The 17,250-nt window shown below is 38.4% G+C and overlaps 1 protein-coding gene across 10 annotated transcripts in view; it reads left to right on the top strand.

The window, feature by feature from the left end:
- NAALADL2 (N-acetylated alpha-linked acidic dipeptidase like 2) overlaps positions 1–17,250 on the top strand; it is a 1,451,400-nt gene that overhangs the window by 782,007 nt on the left and 652,143 nt on the right. For all 10 annotated transcript variants that reach the window (XM_073578823.1, XM_073578822.1, XM_073578821.1 and 7 more), the window contains one exon: positions 3,874–4,018. In XM_073578823.1, coding sequence (XP_073434924.1) covers positions 3,874–4,018 — 145 coding nt within the window. The remainder of the gene's footprint in view (positions 1–3,873; positions 4,019–17,250) is intronic.

Below are 17,250 nucleotides of genomic sequence, written 5' to 3'. Positions count from 1 at the left end.
GCCACCTATTGGCAAGGGACACCTTAGGGTGATGCATGCAGTCCCTTTAAGAGAGAGGGAGTGTGCGTCCTAATCATAGTACCCGGGGACCTGCGAGCGGTGCACGCACCTAGGTTTCAGGTAGACATGGAGGAAAAATGAAGGACAGGTTAGGGGCTGCGGTGGTGATAAAGTCTGCGTCTCTGCATTGAAAATGAAGCAGAAGGCAGAGGCGCTACAGAGACCAAAAAAGAGAAAACACAGTAGTTTAACAATAAATGGTTACACCCAACCACTAACCATGAGTGGAGAAAAAGTTTTGGCGTTATCATTCGTATTGTATGAAAAGGCCAAGTAAGCAAAAAATCTGCAGAGGTATATAAACTTTTGAGCACAACTGTATCTTGCACTATGAGCCAATGTGAACAACATGGTTCATCTAGTCGAATGGTAATCTGCCTAATTTCAATTCATTATTTAAATAATTCTTCCTAAACTAGCCTGTGATAAAATATGAGTCCTCAAAGGTGCCCAATTAGAGAAGCCGCCAAGAATACCCATGGTCGCACTGGAGGCACTACAGGGATCTACTCTGGTGGGAGAATCTGTCTACAGGCTATTAGTGGTATACTCCTTGAATCTGGCCAGTATGGAAGAGTGGCTAGAAGAAAGCCATTTTTGAAAGCAAGCTATAAAAAATTCCTTTTGTAGTTTACCAAAATTAATGTAGTGGACACAGTTGGCATGTGGAAGAAGGTGCTCTCGTCAGATAAGACCAAAGTAGAACTTTTGGGGGCTTAATGCAAAATGCTCTGTGTGGCAAAAAAAAATAATACTGCATATGATTCTGAAAATGTCATTTCCAGCATCAAACATGGTGATGATAGGATCATGATGTGGGGATGCTTTTCTATAGCATGAATGGAGAAAGCTGACCAGAATTGACTGGATGGAGCTAACTACAGGGCAGCTCTAGAGGAAAGACTGTTGAGGCTGAAAAAGACTTGAGACTAGGGCATAGGTTCACCTTCCAGCAAGTGAAAACCCTAAACATACTGCCAGCTCTACAATTGAATAGTTTAAATCATAGCATACTCATGTGCTTAAGTATGGCCCAGCCAAAGTCCAGAGATAAATCTCATTGAGGATCTGTGGCTAGACTTGACAATTACTGTTTCCAGATACTCACCATCCAATCTCACTGAGCTAGAGCTAGTTTGTAAAAAGGATGTGGACACATTTCAACCTCTAGATGTGCAAAGCTGGAAGAGACATACCCCAAAAAACTTGCAACAGTAACTGCAGCAAAAGGTGGTCTTACAAAGTATTGGCTCGGGAACTAATTACATATGCACATCATAGTTTTCAGATTTATACTTTTAATAAATTAGAAAACATGCATCATTTCCTTTACACTTCACAAATACTTTTTACTTTGTATTGGTATATCAATTAAAATCCACAAAAAATACATTTCATTTTGTGGGTGTAGTGTGAAAATGTATGGAAAATTTCATTGGGCATGAATATGAGTGAATATAAAATAAGCAGTACATTTACATTTCCCAAACTAATTCATAATGGCTTAATTCTTAAATTTGGTTATAATAGCAATCTACATAAATCACCACTTGAAATACAGAAATAAGTGTTACTGTTTAAATTATGTTACAAAATATAAATTAGCACATGCATTTGGTGTTCAGAACAGAACACACATTTTACATTACATTTTAGTGTATGCTAGAATAAACTGTATCCACAGAAAAACACGAGACCTATCAGTAAATCACATAAATGCTAAAAATCTTCTTTTTAATGGTCAGCTACCTGAACTGACTGTTAAGAAAATAACATTTTGGTATTGTATATAACATATATTGCATGTATTGCCTTATAATAAAATGCAATATAAAAGCATATGTCCACAATAATATTTGGTATACATCTATGTGTCAACCTATGTTTTTAAATGAGGACTTAGTGTATACATCATTATGTGTGTCATGGTACTTAACATACCTAAAGCATTAAAATTTATGATGTTGTAAAATATTAATCCTGTGTCCATTAAATATTAAAGTTTGCTGGCCAGTGAACATTTATCATTTTAAAGCCACCAGCTAAGTGCTAATTGCTCTAACATTCATAAAGATATTTTAATTGAAATTTGCATGCTTTAGATATATTTTAAAAATGGTTCAATACAATAATGGGATGCATTAAAAGAGGCATAGATACTCATGAGGAGAACATAATTTTACCTCTATACAAGTCACTAGTGCGCCCACACTTAGAATACTGTGTACAGTTCTGGTCTCCGGTGTATAAGAAAGACATAGCTGAACTGGAGCGGGTGCAGAGAAGAGCGACCAAGGTTATTAGGGAACTAGGGGGTCTGCAATACCAAGACAGGTTATTACACTTGGGGTTATTTAGTTTGGAAAATCAAAGGCTTAGGGGTGATCTTATTACAATGTATAAATATATGAGGGGACAATACCAAGACCTATCTAATGATCTTTTTACTCTTAGACCTGTGACGGGGACAAGGGGGCATCTTCTACGTCTGGAGGAAAGAAGGTTTAAGCATACTCACAGACGTGGATTCTTTACTGAAAGAGCAGTGAGACTATGGAACTCTCTGCCATATGATGTTGTAATGAGTGATTCCCTACTAAAATTTAAGAAGGATCTGGATGCCTTTCTTGAAAAGTATAATATTACAGGTTATATACACTAGTTTTCTTGATATTGCGTTGATCCAGGGAGCAAGTCTGATTGCCGTGTGTGGAGTCGGGAAGGAATTTTTTTCCCCAATGTGAGGTTTACTGTTTGCTACATGGGTTTTTTTTTGCCTTCCTCTGGATCAACATGTTAGGGCAGGTTAAGATAGGATATGGATTGAACTAGATGGACTTAAAGTCTCCCTTCAACCTTAATTACTATGTTACTATGTATTTCCCTAATTATATAGGTCATAATGCCCCATTAATTAGTGAAGTTTTTCTCATGCAAAACAAAATGCTAAAAACTGCAAGTATTTTGTGTTTAAAATAAATGTTGATTGATATAAATGTTTTGTCAAGACCACTTTTATATTAATTGTATATGTAGTAGTTTATTTTTCACCAAATCATTCTTCCTTCTGAAGCCAGTGAAGTTGGATAATATTATTGTGAGCTTCTCACTTATCTGAGATGCTTTAAGACAGAATTCCAATTTATGGTCTTGTTTCTTGAGGAAAAAGTCCATAAATGTCCTGATGTTTGTTCCTCCCATGGTATCACATCTATCTAGATGAATGTGCCCTATCGCACAATGGCAGTCTATATGAATAGCTTTTGCCATTCATTTCTATGGCCATGTAGAACCTCTTGAATATAACTGAGTGTTCTTGGCATGAGCATTAAAAATGTGTGGACCAGGAAAAATTTGAATTCACTTGGTTGAGTTTCTTTTTTCAGGACATCCAATTCACAGAGAAGTTATCCTCTCTGAATTTAATTTTACTTATTATGCTTCGAGGTCTCTCTGAACACCAGAGCGTAATAAAAATAAGATATAGAAAATAAAGTAAATCCTTATACTTGCCTTACTGCTCACTTTTCTGTCACCTCCGCTCCTCACTGTCACTTGTCTGGTCCTAATCCCATGTTTTGATTTGCTCGAAAGAACACTGAAATTCTTAGCTTCTTCAAGCTAGGTAAGGCCTTCTGGCTCTCATGAGGCCCAATATGGTTTTGTGTATGTGAATGAAAGGTCATAATGTCATGATGTTGCGGTGTGCGCATGCGCAGAGCCATCCCAGGCTATACATTATGTTACCGTTTAAAACATACATTGCAGATTTTAGACAATTTATACATTTTGTGTGTTTGCTTTACATCACAGCTTTCATTGTTGGAAGAAACTGGATTTGGAGGAGCGCTTATTTACATTGATCCATGTGATGTTCCTGAGATGCAAAGCAACAAAGCATTTATGCTTTCTTTAAAAAGTGGAGGATTTCCATTCACGCTTGATTCTTCAATGTATAGTAAGTTATGGATATAACACTCTTTTGACATTGGGATAACCAAATTATGAAAAACCCAACCTCCAACATGAAGACTTCTTATCTGTTATTCTTACCCAGCCCCTACTGCTAATAGTAACCAATCCAAGCCTAGTTTTCAATTTCATAAACTAATTTGATAAAATTACTGCTTTTTGCTGGTTCCTCTGTGCAACAGTGCCATTTTTTTCTTTATGGATAAATTGAGTCCAAAAAAAAATCATTGACACAAAACAGCAAAAACAACCATTTATTGAGCCAAACAGAAAATTCATTACAAAAGAAAGGAAAGGTATCATCACTTCTTCTATTTTTCTTTATCTATGCAGACATATCTTTTCCTTCTTTTTGAACCTCAAAAATTGCACATTTAAGTTCATCCTCAAACAATTAAAGTTGACACTTGGCGTGGCTTAACTTTATGCAGTATATTGTAGCACTGTGAGCAAAAGAGCATAAAGAACCCTATTTTCACCACTATTTGTCATTAGTCATTTATGAATTTTTGAGCCATGGATTTTATTATTTCGCGCTTGGGCTTGGTTTGCTACAGACAGCCCATAAGCTTAATCCCTTAACAACTTATGACATACTATGACTGTCATAAATCATCTACCTGCCTTTGATGCAGGCTCGCAGGTATGATCTGCTTGTAACAGCCACAATAACAAGCCCTCACACAGCCCCGATATTCCAAAAATTTTAAATGTTACAGCTCTTGGAAAATACTAACACAAGTAAAAAAATTTTGTTTGACAAAATTCAGAATTTTTTTCACCACTTAAAGCAAAAACTATACATTTTTGGTGTCTCCCTACCTGTATTGACCAGTAGAATCATATTGCCAGGGCAGTTGTACTGCTAAGTCAACGCTGTAGCAAAAAAAAAATTGCAGCATTGCATTTTTTTTGCTATTTCGTCATACTTTTAATTTTTTTTCATATTTCCAATACTTGATATGATAAAATGAATACTGTGTGTCAAAATGACAACTTGTCCTGAAAAAAGTAAACCTTCACATAGCTATATCAACAGAAATATAAAAAACAAAGTTACGTCTCTTGAAATGGAGGGGGGCAAAAAAAAATAATGAATAGCACCCTGTTCTTAAGGGGTTAAAATGTCTCAGCATATTACTCTGCAATAATGTTTTGAAACATAATTTCAGTGTAAGCAGCTCCATAAGACCTTGCGGCTGCAAGAGCAGGAATCCGTCTGTTAGATCCAGCCGGACTCCACATTTTGTTATTGTTGCATTCTCTCTTTTTCTGCTCACTGTACACACTTTAGTAAACTGTATACAGTTAATTATACAGTCTAAGAAGCAATAAGAGCATGTGATCACTGAGAGCCCAGAGGTAGCAAAATTTGATGGGTCCTAACAGACCCAGATCTGCTCTCTTGTGCCATAAATAGGCTAATTTTGCCCAGTAACTGGGGCTAATATGCCAGCCCTGCTTAAAAGGAAAACTAGATAAAAAAAATTTTGAATGCCCAAAGGTCTTTTATGACTTTAACGGTGCACCATGAGTGAAATGAATGAAAGCAGGATAAGATTACAAGAAAAACAAATTCCTAGTATGATGTACTATTACAAACTTCACACCAGACTAAAAAAGAAATAAACCAAAATACTTTAATTACAAAATGGAGAACAACGTTTAAATTATCTTTTGCCTGTCATAAAAAATAAACATAGAAAATGAATGTTCTTCCTTTTTTTCCTCTCAAATACTAAAATAACATAAAAATAAACCCTCCATATAATGCAAAAAAATTTTAAAATGCAAAAACGATTTGAATATCTAAACGAGAAAATTTGAGTTCTTAAAACTGCATGTTTGGAAAAAAAATGCCTGTCAGAAATAAAACAACATGACATATTCTTCAACTTTCACCATGTTATATTGTGATTGAAAACAAAACACAAGTAATGGAAGGGAGAGATATACACATGTATTTATTTTAATTTATTACTAGAGGTCTGAAGATATGAACCTTAAAAGTGAAAAGAAAAATGTAAAATCCAGCGATTGCAGACATAAGAAAAACTATAAAGTTACTTTTAGATTTTTAAAGCAACTGAATCAATCATATACAAATCTAAACAATCCTGAAAATTGAGCCTCAATGTCATGGACCTCAGCTGTGGTTTCAGAATGAAAGATGGTACAGTGACTAATTCCAGTAAACTACCACATGCATAGAAAACTTTCCTTCTATGTTTATTGTAATGCTTACAGGAAAAATGGAAATCCAATAGTGATTTTTGGATCCCTCTGATGTAATTTAAAATGTAGCTGCATGTTAAGCTTCACCTTTGCTAAAAGAAAAATCACGTTTTGTGGTTATTGTTAAATACAAAGATAAGGCTATTTCTGAAATATTAATTAGGCAATATCGAATATTACACTAGGACTTTATTTGTTTTAAAATTACAAAATCCATGTGTGCTGGTGAGGCACAAGAATCTGCCATCATGTCTAAAGGAAACTCAAGGATGGAGGAAACTTGAAGCCATTTTCTGGCTATCAGACAAGGTTCTTAGAAATTCGCAGCATGAAGTACCTTGACAGCTCAGTGGGAAAATAATTGTACATTTTCTCAATATCTTACTATATCTGACCTGATGTTCTAAAAAGTGCCCTGGGAGCTTCTAAAGTAAATTGAGCACTTTAGCTGTGGCCTGCTCATTTTTAGCTTGTGTGCCAAATATATTATCTTTTACCTGTTCAATGTTAAGATGTTGTTTTAGTTGAAGTATGCGATCGATTTTCTACAATTTTTAAAGTTAAGTGGACTAAATATTTGAATATTTCTTGTAGTCCATTGATCATTTTGTATTATCTCAAGTATTAACCCATTTAAGATTTTCCCAGTCACAGTATTTTGAACACATTCATTTTTTGTAAAAAAAAACTTATTAGACCTAGTCTGAATAACATGAACTTTTCAAACATAAAGCTATCAAATAAACAATCCGTTCCAAATATTTCTTCTAATTCTTTATTATAAAATTGAGCAATTCTTGCTCACTCTTATTTGAAGAACAGCTTGTCAGTAGAGATGAATGAATATATTCGAGTGCATATCAAATTTATTTGAATTTGACAAAAATCTGCATTTTCTAAAATGTGTAATTATTCTCATTTGCTTCCATTTGGATTCAGCAAAAGAGCAGCTGCTGTTCACAATTTTTCTGAAACTCTAAGGGCCTACAAAAAAAGGAGAAAATAAAATATTACTCATGATCACCGCTCACCTCTCCAGCCTCTATGATCCTCACTCTAACCTGTCCAGTCCTTGTCGTATCATATGATCTCCACTGCTCATGTTGAAATCCCCAGACCACTCACATTGAATCTTTGATTTTGGAGCATGTTTGCTCATGATCACAACACACTTGTGACATCAGGTTGTAAGTTTTCATGTGCTCATCCAAAACCCTCTGGGCCTCATCTGAGTCAGAAGTCTAAGCTTAATGTGAGAGACCCGAGGATTTCAGTGCAAACAGTGGGAATCCGATGTGATTAGGACTATATAAATGATGGTTATAAGCAGTGGGACTAAAGAGGCAAGCAATGAGGGGGTAAAAGGATTTTTTTTATATTTTATTTCTGGGTTTATTATACTCTGGGGTCTGAAGAGACCTTGGAGCATAATAAAGGACATTACATTTGCTGATAACTTATCTACAAATCGAATTTTCTAATAATTTTATCTGACCCACTCATCACTACTTGTTGCGTCTTACTGCAGCATCCTTATAGGCTTCAAAGAAAGACTTTTAACTAAATCACTCAAAAAATTACATTAGTTGTCTTCAGTCATAAAGATGGAACTTAGTTTTTGCATTTTTTATCTGCTTACTTAATTAAATTCAGTACAGTAATACTGTTTCAACTCAAGCTTAATTGAAAGACTTTTAGATCTTTAAATGAGTTTTCTGAAATACTGCAAAATTTATGTTGCTTTTAGTAATAAATAGAGATGAGGGGATCTATCCACAGATGAATGACTTTGAGTTGAATTTCCTCAAATCCCTAAAAATAAGCCTGGTGCCTTTTCACACACTATTGAAAACTCTAAGAGAAGTCTAAAAATGCCAGGCTGAGAGGGCTTTCCCATAGTGCTTTGGAGCTATCAAATCACATCGCCTAGTGCAATCAAACTGGAGGAACTATTACTGGGGCTATAAAAAATGAGGGCCTGCCCAGAAGCACAATTGTAGTTTTTAACAGCAAAGGGATAGGAGCAGAGAATGCATAATTCATTCCATATTAGGATAGAAAAAGGCCTATTATGATTGTTGTGTACTACAGGTAAATTTGTAAATGAATATCGTCAGGTCACTTGGACATTAGTAACAGTCAAATTGTTTAAGAAAAGATGTTGAATCTGCTGAAATTAACAATGATGTGTATCAGAACTTTGTCCTTTATTAAATCACCTTTTTGTTAGCTGATTCTATTATTATTTTTATTTCTTATTATGAACATTAAGTTATAAACTTTGTTTTATAGACACTCTAGATCATGTAACAATATATTTATATCAGTATTCTAGCATGAATACTTGGAAAACATGGTGTTTAGCATGACACCATAATATATTGAGATTACTAGCTACTTTATTGATCAAAATCTTTTCATTCATGGGTAAGAATTTCATGTTACTAATAACCACTGTTTTACCAAGTGTTCTTTCTTCTTATGAAAGTGGTAGAAAGCAATCAGACTGGCATACATGAAAAACTACATATGTGACATGAAGAAATACCCTTAATGCCATTCTTGCTTGAATGGTATTTGACAGTGCCAGCCCTAGAATTACATGAATTTGTTTTCAGTTTCAGTCTCCGATAGAGCAAAAAAGGCTTAAAATAAATGTTATGTTTTTTTAAATGAAAAATGACCAAACAAGTAACAGTTAATAAATGTTTACATTTTAATGAAAGCTTTATTTAACACATCTGACTAAATATTTCTTTCTAATTTAATAATAATGAATTCAGAATGAGAAATTACAGTTTGGAAAGGGAAGTAAATCATTGTTCCAGCATCTACATATGTCATTAGAAAACCCTCAAGGATTAGGATGATTTGCTCTGAACATTACCATGTTTTACAAAGATGCAATTTTAATTTAACAGATTTGTTTTTCAATAAAACATCAAGGATGCCTTTGCAAAAGAATATCTGTAAATCAAAATGTCTCGAACAAGTGTTGTGTACAGCCTACAACCCATCTGTCCTTTCAAAAGTGTCAAGTAAACATCATCATGTATATTATTTTCTTAAATGTGCTTTTGCTTACTCAGGCTTTCCTTTAGTGGTAGATATATAAAAGGATTATACAGTAGTAGAACCAAGTTACATCTCTGTCCTGCTCTTGTCCGAGAAACATAAATATGTATTCACTTAAGGCAATGATTTTTCAGTATATCACTTGCACAGTTTAACAGGCAGGTAGGTCTATCTTCACCAGCGATGACAGAATACTTCAATACTATCCTCCACTGCCTGCAACACCGTTAGCTACTATCCATGAGAGCATGTTCCAAGGTTCTTAGGGCCTCGTCACACATAGCGACTCACCAGCGATCATGACAACGATATCAACTTGTCAGGATTGCTGGTGAGTCGCTACATTATCGCTGGTGAGTAGAGATGAGCGACTTTGCCTTTTTTATGGTCGAGTCGGGTTTCATGAAACCCGACTTTCTCAAAAGTCGGGTCGAACGAAATCGGCCGACTATAGGGAAAAGTCGGAGGCCGACTGAAACACGAAACCCAATGCAAGTCAATGGGGAAGCAAAGTCGGCAGGGAGTGGAGGACAGTAAACACACCTACAGTGCCCATTTCAATGCCAAAAACATCAATTCTTATTACTGAAGCTTGTCAACCTTATTTTACTACATAATAATAGCTGTGCATTGAAAATTGGGGGTTATTTGGTTAAAGTTGTGGGGGGTAGGGCTGGCTCCAGGTTTTCGTGTGCCCTGGGCCAAAGAGTGTCAGTGTGCCCCTTTAACACATACTACAACTCATGATGCTCCGATACGGCGCAGAAATATAGGTATAGTACAATGACAAATACTTCACTGCTTACATGACATGATTGATCTATTTTAAATTGCACAATAGCTCAAAAAAAGGACAGTATATTACTCCATACAGTATTATGGCCACCACATTGTGCGCCATACAGAATAATGAGCCCCATATATTTCTCCATACAGAATAATTGGCCACATATAATGTTCCATACAGTATATGATGAGCTTCACATAATGCTACAGTATATGATGGTCCCCATGGACGATGCTCCAGTGTGTTATGGGCCCAAATAATGCTCCACATATAATGGACTCCATTTTTAATACTCCAGTGTATAATGGGCCCTGTAAATGGTGCTCCAGTATCTGATGTCCCCAATATGGAATGCTCCAGTATACGATGGGCATCATGGATGATGCTCCAGTGTCTTATGGGCCCTAATAATGCTCCATATATAATGGGCCCCATTTCTAATGCTCCAGTGTATCATGTGCCCCATAGATGCTGCTCCAGTGTCTGATCTGCCCCATTTAGAATGCTCCAGTATATGATGGGCCCCATTTTTAATTAACCCAGGCATGGTATGTGAAAAGAGATCCATGGAGTAATCTGAAGTGTGTGCTGCCGCATCATTCACTTTTGGTGTGGGTGAAGGACACAGGGAAAGAGGTTGCTCCTGACCAGAAGCCCGCACTTACAACTCAGTGCTTGCATTTTTATAAACTTCAGAAGAGGGGGCAATAGAGCTGGAGGCTGTTTCAGCAATGTAAGCCAAAAACAGTTCCTGATGCTCCGGCTTTAAAAGCAGTCTACCTACTCCCAGAAAACGGAGCCTTCCAGGCCTTCCAGAGCTACACCATGGCTCAATACTTTCTGCCTTAGCTGCTATTGTGTTTTTGGCACTACCAGCAGATGCACCACCACCACCATCAGTACCAGGTGGCCCCCTCATCCACGTCCTCTTCCACCATACTTCCTCATGTTTTAGAAAATTAACCCAAAATACCAGCAGATATATGGTACTGTATCAGAAGCGTACAGCTATATACAGTCTAGGGATAACAGTAAATCTCCATATATATTTCATGAGTTATACACAGGCGCTCACAGGCTCAGTATGGATTACCCAATAAAATAAAAAGGTGAAAACGGGTACAGTATCACAAGCTACAAGATATATAGTATAGTGTAAACATTCTGAATCCCTGTATACATTTCAGGAGGCAGACACAAACGCTCTCAGGCCCAGTATGGATTACACAAGAATATGAAAAGCTGTAAATGGGTAATGTAACACAAGCGTACAGCTGTATACAGTGTTGGCCAAATTTGAAACCTCGGTATTCATTTCCGGAGTCACCCTCAGACGCTCACTCAGTCTGGGTTTGACCATAATAAAAAATGTTGTAAAAAAGGTACTGGATAACAAGATAGCAAGTATATATATTATAGGCTACAATTGGAATCTCTGTATACATTGTCCCATAGTCCGTCTCAGATGCTTACTCAGTAAGGATTTGACCATAACACTAAATGTCGAACAAAGTTACTGTATAACAAGATACAAGCTGAATCGGGTATAGGGTAAAAATTGGTATCTCCATTTCAACGTATAAATAGAAGGCGTAAACCTCACACGCTCACTCACAATGGATGATACCGTAATACAAAATTTTGAACAAAGGTACTGTATCAGCACACACCAGGTATACCCAGTCAAGGGGTAATTTCAAATTTCCATCTATACTTCCGGAGTCAGACACAGACACTTGCAGGTTCAGTATGTATTACACCAGAATTTAACAAGTAGAAAAAGGGAAAGGTAGTCGAAGCGTACAACAGTATACAGTGTTGTGGTACTTTTAAATCTTTGTATATATTTCAATCTCAGTAAGCCAGTCCAGACTCTCCGCTACTGGAAACTACATGGATACAAGTACAGACAGAAAGTCGAGTGTTAGCTGAAATTTGGGAATTACTCATTGTGGGAAAACCTCCTGGTACATGTTGCAGAGGCGATACAGACCCTCAATTACTGTGTCTGTGGAGACAGCGAAAATGGTTCTTTGTGAAAAAAGGATTGCTTTATCGCAGTAGCGTGGATCACATCACCGTTAATTGTCTACATCAAACTGTGATCACAGGGAGAGATGTAGACATGGTCCTCACTGCCTATCATGATGAGTCTGGTCAATTTGGAGTGCAAAAGACAAGCCACAGACCGTAGGCAATTCTATTGTATTGGCATGAGAGGACACATTGAAAAATGGTGGCAGGAATGTCACATGTCTGTGACTATCACAACTGTGAAAGGTGATCATAAAGCACCACTGCATCCGCTTGTAAGTTGACATCCATCACAAATGGTAGCCATTGATCATCTGAAGGTAGAGGCCAGCAGGAAAGGCCATAGCTACATCTTACCCATCATCGATCAATAAACCAAATTTCTAGTGGCCGTCCGTGTGAAGGATTTAACTGCACAGACTACACAGCGGTGGAGCAGGAAGAAGTAAGTATTGCAACTTGCAAGTGCTGTGGCCATGACCAAGCAGGGGGGCACACTCGTGGTCGACGGTACTGGCAAAGGGCCCCTCATAGTATGCTGGTGTGTTTAACGGTAAGTGGGCCGCCCCACCATCAAGGACACTGTATTGTACTATGAGGGGCCCTGTGCCAGTGCCGTCGGCCATCTGTGGGCCTATCCACCTGTTCAGAGCAATGGCACTTGCCTGGTTGTGCCAGGTGTTGACCCGAGCCATTGGGGGGGTGGGCAGCCCACTTAGGGAGGTTTAAAAAATGGCATATGTTGATGTGTTGGCTGGACATTCAGCTGCTGCAAAGGGCGGAATTGGGCAAGTTAGAGGAAGAGGAGGACAAAAGAGAGGCAGTTTTCTTGCAACCTATGTGTCATCAAGGGAAGGTGGGACAAAATCCTTTGAAACCCATGCATGGTTCATTTTAATGAAAGAGCATAACATTTTGGGTCGACAGATGGGTCCTTTTTTCTGTCAAGATTGATCCAGCAGCACTGAAGACTCTTTCAAATAACACGATAGCAGCAGGGCAAGCGAGCTACTGTAAGGCATATTGTGCCAATTCAGGCCAGGTGTCCAGTTTAGAGGCCCAATAGTCAAAGGTGAATGACCTGTGAGGGAGAACATCGATATGGGAGGAGAAGTAGTTTGTAACCATAGTTGACAACTGCTGTCTCCTGTCACTTTTAATCGATGCAGTATTAGCAGTCGTGTGAGCGGTACTTGAGAAATCAGTCCACAACATGGTCATTAAACGCCACTTCGGCTGTCTCCAACGCCACTTCGGCTGTGTGCAAAACGAACACCTCTTCCATTGTGCCTACTACGGCTCGTGGGAGAACCAGCACCGCTGCTGTGTGCTGGGAAAGCCTCAAACAAATGGTTTACCAGAGTTGTTTGTTTGTTAGCCAATATTATCTCTAGGTTCTCCTGTGGGATGATGTTGTGTAATTTGCCTTTGTAGTGTGGATCGAGGATGCTGGCCAGCCAGTAGTCATCATCCCTCATCATTTTGGCAATGCGGGAGTCCCTTTTTAGGATCCGCAAGGCATAATCGCACATGTGGGCCAATGTTCCAGGTGTCAATGATGCACTGCCAGTGGTGAGTGGATGAGCACTTTCTGGCAAATCCACATCCCTACAGTCACAAAACAAAACACAAAACAAATATCCTGGAATAAAAAAGTAAAAAAATATATTGCAAAAATTGCATGAAGGTAGTAATAATAGTAATAATAAGGGTATTTAGTTAACATAATTTTGATCAAAATAATGTAGAAGCCATCCCGCCACGTCACGGCAACCCCTGTGGGGTTTTTCTGCTCAGACCCAGTTTCTCATTTGTTTCATTATGCATTCTGTGCATATAAGGGTGTGACCGCCCTGTTTCTGAGTTGGAAAATCCATCCTGTCTGGCCTATACTATTACTGGTGGTTCAGTCCCTCTGTCCTTGTTCACATTTACGTCACTTGACAAGTGGAAAGGTTTTAAATACAAGAGTTAGGACTGTCCCACAGGGGTTGCCGTGACGTGGCGGGATGGCTTCTACATTATTTTGATCAAAATTATGTTAACTAAATACCCTTATTATTACTATTATTACTACCTTCATGCAATTTTTGCAATATATTTTTTTACTTTTTTATTCCAGGATATTTGTTTTGTGTTTTGCTTTTGGTTTTCTCTGTGTAAAGGTCATGTGTTCATATGCAATTACATTTTGCATGCACATTAATTTACTTTTTCTGCTCAGACCCAGTTTCTCATTTGTTTCATTATGCATTCCGTGCATATAAGGGTGTGACCGCCCTGTTTCTGAGTTGGAAAATCCATCCTGTCTGGCCTATACTATTACTGGTGGTTCAGTCCCTCTGTCCTTGTTCACATTTACGTCACTTGACAAGTGGAAAGGTTTTAAATACAAGAGTTAGGACTGTCCCACAGGGGTTGCCGTGACGTGGCGGGATGGCTTCTACATTATTTTGATCAAAATTATGTTAACTAAATACCCTTATTATTACTATTATTACTACCTTCATGCAATTTTTGCAATATATTTTTTTACTTTTTTATTCCAGGATATTTGTTTTGTGTTTTGCTTTTGGTTTTCTCTGTGTAAAGGTCATGTGTTCATATGCAATTACATTTTGCATGCACATTAATTTACTTTTTCTGCTCAGACCCAGTTTCTCATTTGTTTCATTATGCATTCTGTGCATATAAGGGTGTGACCGCCCTGTTTCTGAGTTGGAAAATCCATCCTGTCTGGCCTATACTATTACTGGTGGTTCAGTCCCTCTGTCCTTGTTCACATTTACGTCACTTGACAAGTGGAAAGGTTTTAAATACAAGAGTTAGGACTGTCCCACAGGGGTTGCCGTGACGTGGCGGGATGGCTTCTACATTATTTTGATCAAAATTATGTTAACTAAATACCCTTATTATTACTATTATTACTACCTTCATGCAATTTTTGCAATATATTTTTTTACTTTTTTATTCCAGGATATTTGTTTTGTGTTTTGCTTTTGGTTTTCTCTGTGTAAAGGTCATGTGTTCATATGCAATTACATTTTGCATGCACATTAATTTACTTTTTCTGCTCAGACCCAGTTTCTCATTTGTTTCATTATGCATTCTGTGCATATAAGGGTGTGACCGCCCTGTTTCTGAGTTGGAAAATCCATCCTGTCTGGCCTATACTATTACTGGTGGTTCAGTCCCTCTGTCCTTGTTCACATTTACGTCACTTGACAAGTGGAAAGGTTTTAAATACAAGAGTTAGGACTGTCCCACAGGGGTTGCCGTGACGTGGCGGGATGGCTTCTACATTATTTTGATCAAAATTATGTTAACTAAATACCCTTATTATTACTATTATTACTACCTTCATGCAATTTTTGCAATATATTTTTTTACTTTTTTATTCCAGGATATTTGTTTTGTGTTTTGCTTTTGGTTTTCTCTGTGTAAAGGTCATGTGTTCATATGCAATTACATTTTGCATGCACATTAATTTACTTTTTCTGCTCAGACCCAGTTTCTCATTTGTTTCATTATGCATTCTGTGCATATAAGGGTGTGACCGCCCTGTTTCTGAGTTGGAAAATCCATCCTGTCTGGCCTATACTATTACTGGTGGTTCAGTCCCTCTGTCCTTGTTCACATTTACGTCACTTGACAAGTGGAAAGGTTTTAAATACAAGAGTTAGGACTGTCCCACAGGGGTTGCCGTGACGTGGCGGGATGGCTTCTACATTATTTTGATCAAAATTATGTTAACTAAATACCCTTATTATTACTATTATTACTACCTTCATGCAATTTTTGCAATATATTTTTTTACTTTTTTATTCCAGGATATTTGTTTTGTGTTTTGCTTTTGGTTTTCTCTGTGTAAAGGTCATGTGTTCATATGCAATTACATTTTGCATGCACATTAATTTACTTTTTCTGCTCAGACCCAGTTTCTCATCCCTACAGTCACGCACGAACATTGGACCTGACCTTGGAAAGCCTACATTTTCTCTTGCCCCCTGAGAAGCATCCTCCTGCCCAAAATAATCATCCCTTCATCCTCCTCCTCCTCCTCTTCTTCTTTCTCCACCTCGTCCAGGAGAGTTCCCTGACCAGACGATGGCTGACTGTCATCAAGGCTTCCCTCCTCATCCTCCGCTGCAGACGCCTGATCCTTAATGTGCATCAAACTTTGCATGAGCAGACGCATAAGTGGACTGCTCATGCTTATGATGGTGTCGTCTGTGCTTACCAGCCGTGTGCATTCCTCAAAACACTGAAGGACTTTACAGAGGTCTTTCAGCTTTGACCACTGCACACCCGACAATTCCATGTCTTCCCTCAAACTGCCTGCCTGTGTATCCTCCCACAAATGCATTACAGCCTGCCTCTGTTCGCACAGCCTCTCAACTATGAGCAGGGTGGAGTTCCACCTTGTTGCAACATCTATGATTAGGCGGTGCTTGGGAAGGTGGAGCAATCGCTGCAGCTTCTGCATACGAGTAGAGTGGACGTTTGAGCGACGGATGTGCGAGCACAGTCATCGCACCTTATGGAGCAGGGATGTTAACTCCAGATAATTATAAAGGAAGCACTGCACCACCAGGTTCAAAGTGTGAGCCAGGCAAGGTATGTGTGTGAGTTTTGCATGGGCTATGGCTGCCACAAAATTACAGCCATTATCACTGACTACCTTGCCTGTCTCAAGATGTAGACTGCCCAGCCATGACTCTGTTTGTCGCTGCAAGTAGACGGCCAGTACCTCCGCAGTGTCTGTTGTTGCCCAAAGACATCATCTTTAACACAGCCTGCTGACGCTTACCACTAGCTGTTCGACAGTGGGACACCTTGTGTGCAACACTGCCAGCTGCAGATGGAGTGCTCGTGCGACTGCGCTCTGTGGACGAGCTTTTGCTGATAGAGGAGGAGGAGGATCGAAAGCCTACAGCCAACTGTTTCCTATACTGTGGGCTAGGCAGCACTGTTCCACCACCGCTGTCCCCAGTGGAGCTTGCATCCACCACATTAACCAAGTGCCTCAGTGATGTACACCTAATGGCTCTGGCCATGCCTACTGGTCCATGCATCTGTTGTGAGGT

Source organism: Dendrobates tinctorius, unplaced genomic scaffold, assembly GCF_039654945.1.
Source record: "Dendrobates tinctorius isolate UK_male_01 unplaced genomic scaffold, ASM3965494v1 ptg000060l, whole genome shotgun sequence".
In the NCBI taxonomy this organism is placed as follows: domain Eukaryota; kingdom Metazoa; phylum Chordata; class Amphibia; order Anura; family Dendrobatidae; genus Dendrobates; species Dendrobates tinctorius.
The sequence above is the reverse complement of the archived record's forward strand: the minus strand, read 5'-3'. Positions and strand labels throughout refer to the sequence as shown.